This window comes from Ischnura elegans, chromosome 8 (genome assembly GCF_921293095.1).
Source record: "Ischnura elegans chromosome 8, ioIscEleg1.1, whole genome shotgun sequence".
Taxonomy (NCBI): Eukaryota; Metazoa; Arthropoda; class Insecta; order Odonata; family Coenagrionidae; genus Ischnura; species Ischnura elegans.
In genome coordinates this window covers 114,355,420-114,357,747 of record NC_060253.1, presented here as the reverse complement: position 1 = coordinate 114,357,747, position 2,328 = coordinate 114,355,420, and the positions used below count along the sequence as shown (strand labels likewise).

At 45.3% G+C, this 2,328-nt stretch overlaps 1 protein-coding gene across 1 annotated transcript; it reads right to left on the bottom strand.

Annotated features, from left to right (window-relative positions):
• Positions 1-1,066: 1,066 nt before the first annotated feature.
• LOC124164491 lies at positions 1,067-2,044 on the bottom strand. Its single transcript, XM_046541820.1, has one exon. The coding sequence runs from the start codon at positions 2,042-2,044 to the stop codon at positions 1,067-1,069; it is 978 nt and encodes a 325-aa protein (XP_046397776.1).
• Positions 2,045-2,328: the final 284 nt, after the last annotated feature.

Below are 2,328 nucleotides of genomic sequence, written 5' to 3'. Positions count from 1 at the left end.
ATTTTTTCTTGGCTTCCGTGACGAGATACTTTACCTGATTACGCAAGACGATAAACTCAGTGTAAGCAGTCTGGCTTTTTGTTCGTGTGAAAATTCTACGTGAAATATCACGTTCCTTCATTTTTTGCTTAATGTCACTAGTCAGCCAGGGGGCTGAAGGCCGTCTAGGTGCGCATGTTCGCAGGGGGGCATGACAATTTATGCACTCTAAGAATTTCTGATTAAAGAGTTCTAATTTTGAATCAATGGACGAGGAGCTAAATATGTTGTTCCAGTCAAAGGTGAGCAGATCGTCCTGAAACTTTGCTGTATCGAAATTTTTAAGATCACGATAGAGAATTTTAGGTATAGGAAGACGAGGGGAATTGAATGAATAAGAGAGTAAAATTTTGTCATGTGCGGAGAGGAAAGGCACAGGGAATTGTGAGAATGAAGAGAGTTTTTCAGGGGAATCAACTATACAGAGATCAAGGAGAGTATGACTATGTTCTGTATGATGCGTGGGCTGCGTTGAGGCCAGATGAAGATTATAATTAAAAATGAAATTCCTGATGAAGGAAGAATGACAGCTGTCCCGTAGCAAATCGGCGTTAAAGTCACCTACAATTACAATGTTTTTATAGTTTGGACTAAAAGTTGTATATGCTTCTTCAATATCAGTCAAGGACCCAACATTTGGAGGTCTGTATACAACAAATAGAAGAAGTTTAGAAAGGTTTATACCATGCACTTCAATAACTATGAACTCGGGTCGGCATTCATAGGTCGCGGAAGAGGTCGCCAGCACCGACGAACTCAGTCGATGATGAATGAAGGCACCAACCCCGCCACCGCCTTTCCCGATCCGATCATGTCTCAGCAAGTAATGTTCACTAAGATCAACCATGCTATCAGGAATATTTGGTTTTAACCATGTTTCGGTTAAACAGATTATATCACTTACACAGGAAGAAAAATGAACCCGAAATTCGTCGATATGACACAGTAAAGATTGACAATTGACGAGGGAAATGTTGATTTCATTAGCAATTGGTAGGCCTGCGGGAAGAGAACAGGCCCCCGTATGCTATTTTAAGCAGTCAAGGTCAGTTTCAACTAGGATAGAAAGGCGTTCACCACCATCATGGACCCGAGCAAACACACGGCCATTACGAATCCACACGTATTTGATTTTACCTTCTTTCTTAAGTCCCCTGGCCATTGCATATAGCTTTCGGTTTAAAGATGTCAAGGATTCATTAATGTAGACAGGAGGGTTGGTAGGGTTCTGGTCGGCGACGATGTCGTTGAGTTTCAGGTTCCGTTTTGTGCGTCTACCATTTAAAAATGCAGCAGCAGTGCTAGATCGTAGAAAACGGACAATAATAGGGGCAGGCCTAGGTGAAGGGTGAGAGGTTGCAGAACGGTTGGAACCACCCCTGTAGGCGTAATCGATTTCACTTGTATCCACTTTAATTCCCACAGCGATTCCAACTTGACAAATCAGGGCCCCATCTACCTCCCCTTCGGAGTAAGGAATGCCGTGGATCTCAATTACGTTCCGGAGTTGCTCTTGCTCAACGCGATTAAGGCGAGCTTCCGTATCACTTCGTTGTTTCTTTAGGCTGATGTTTTCACTTAATAGGTGATTCAGGGAATCAGTTATTTTCACAAGGGAGGCATTGAGGAGCTCGAGAGACTTTGCTTGACCCCCGAACGACTCCTCCCAGCGAGATATTGATTTGCGAATTTCACTTTGATCCGACCGGATATCAGCAAGATTAGCAGAAAAATCTTTCAAGATATCACTCACACGATCAGGAGACAAACTGGAACTTGCGGACTCGTTCTCAGGAGCTTTTCTGATTTGCTCTCCATCGCTGCTACAGCCGATCTTAGCCCGACAAACGTCGCAATACCATGGTCTACGTTTGTCACTAAGCTCCTTAAATTCCACTTCAGGTATTGAAAGGCACAGTGGATGGTAATGGGCCTTACACTCACAGCAAGAGAGCGACTTCTGCTCGCGCTTGATCGATTTAACACATGCACTGCAGTTAGGCATTGCGTAGCACAGGAGAGAACCGGAGAGAACGATCCGAACCACACGAAGGCTGAGCTCGAACTGGGGTCAGTATTAATCCAGTACTGGACCAGAACCGGCCAATACTGGGCCAGAACCGGCCAGTACTGGGCCAGTATTAATTCATTACTGGACCAGAACCGGCCAGTACTGGGCCAGAACCGACCGGTACTGGGCCAGAAACGCCAGTACTGGGCCAGAACCGGCCGGTAATAAACCAGTAATGGACTAGAACCGGCCAGTACTGGCCCAGAACCGGCCAGTAC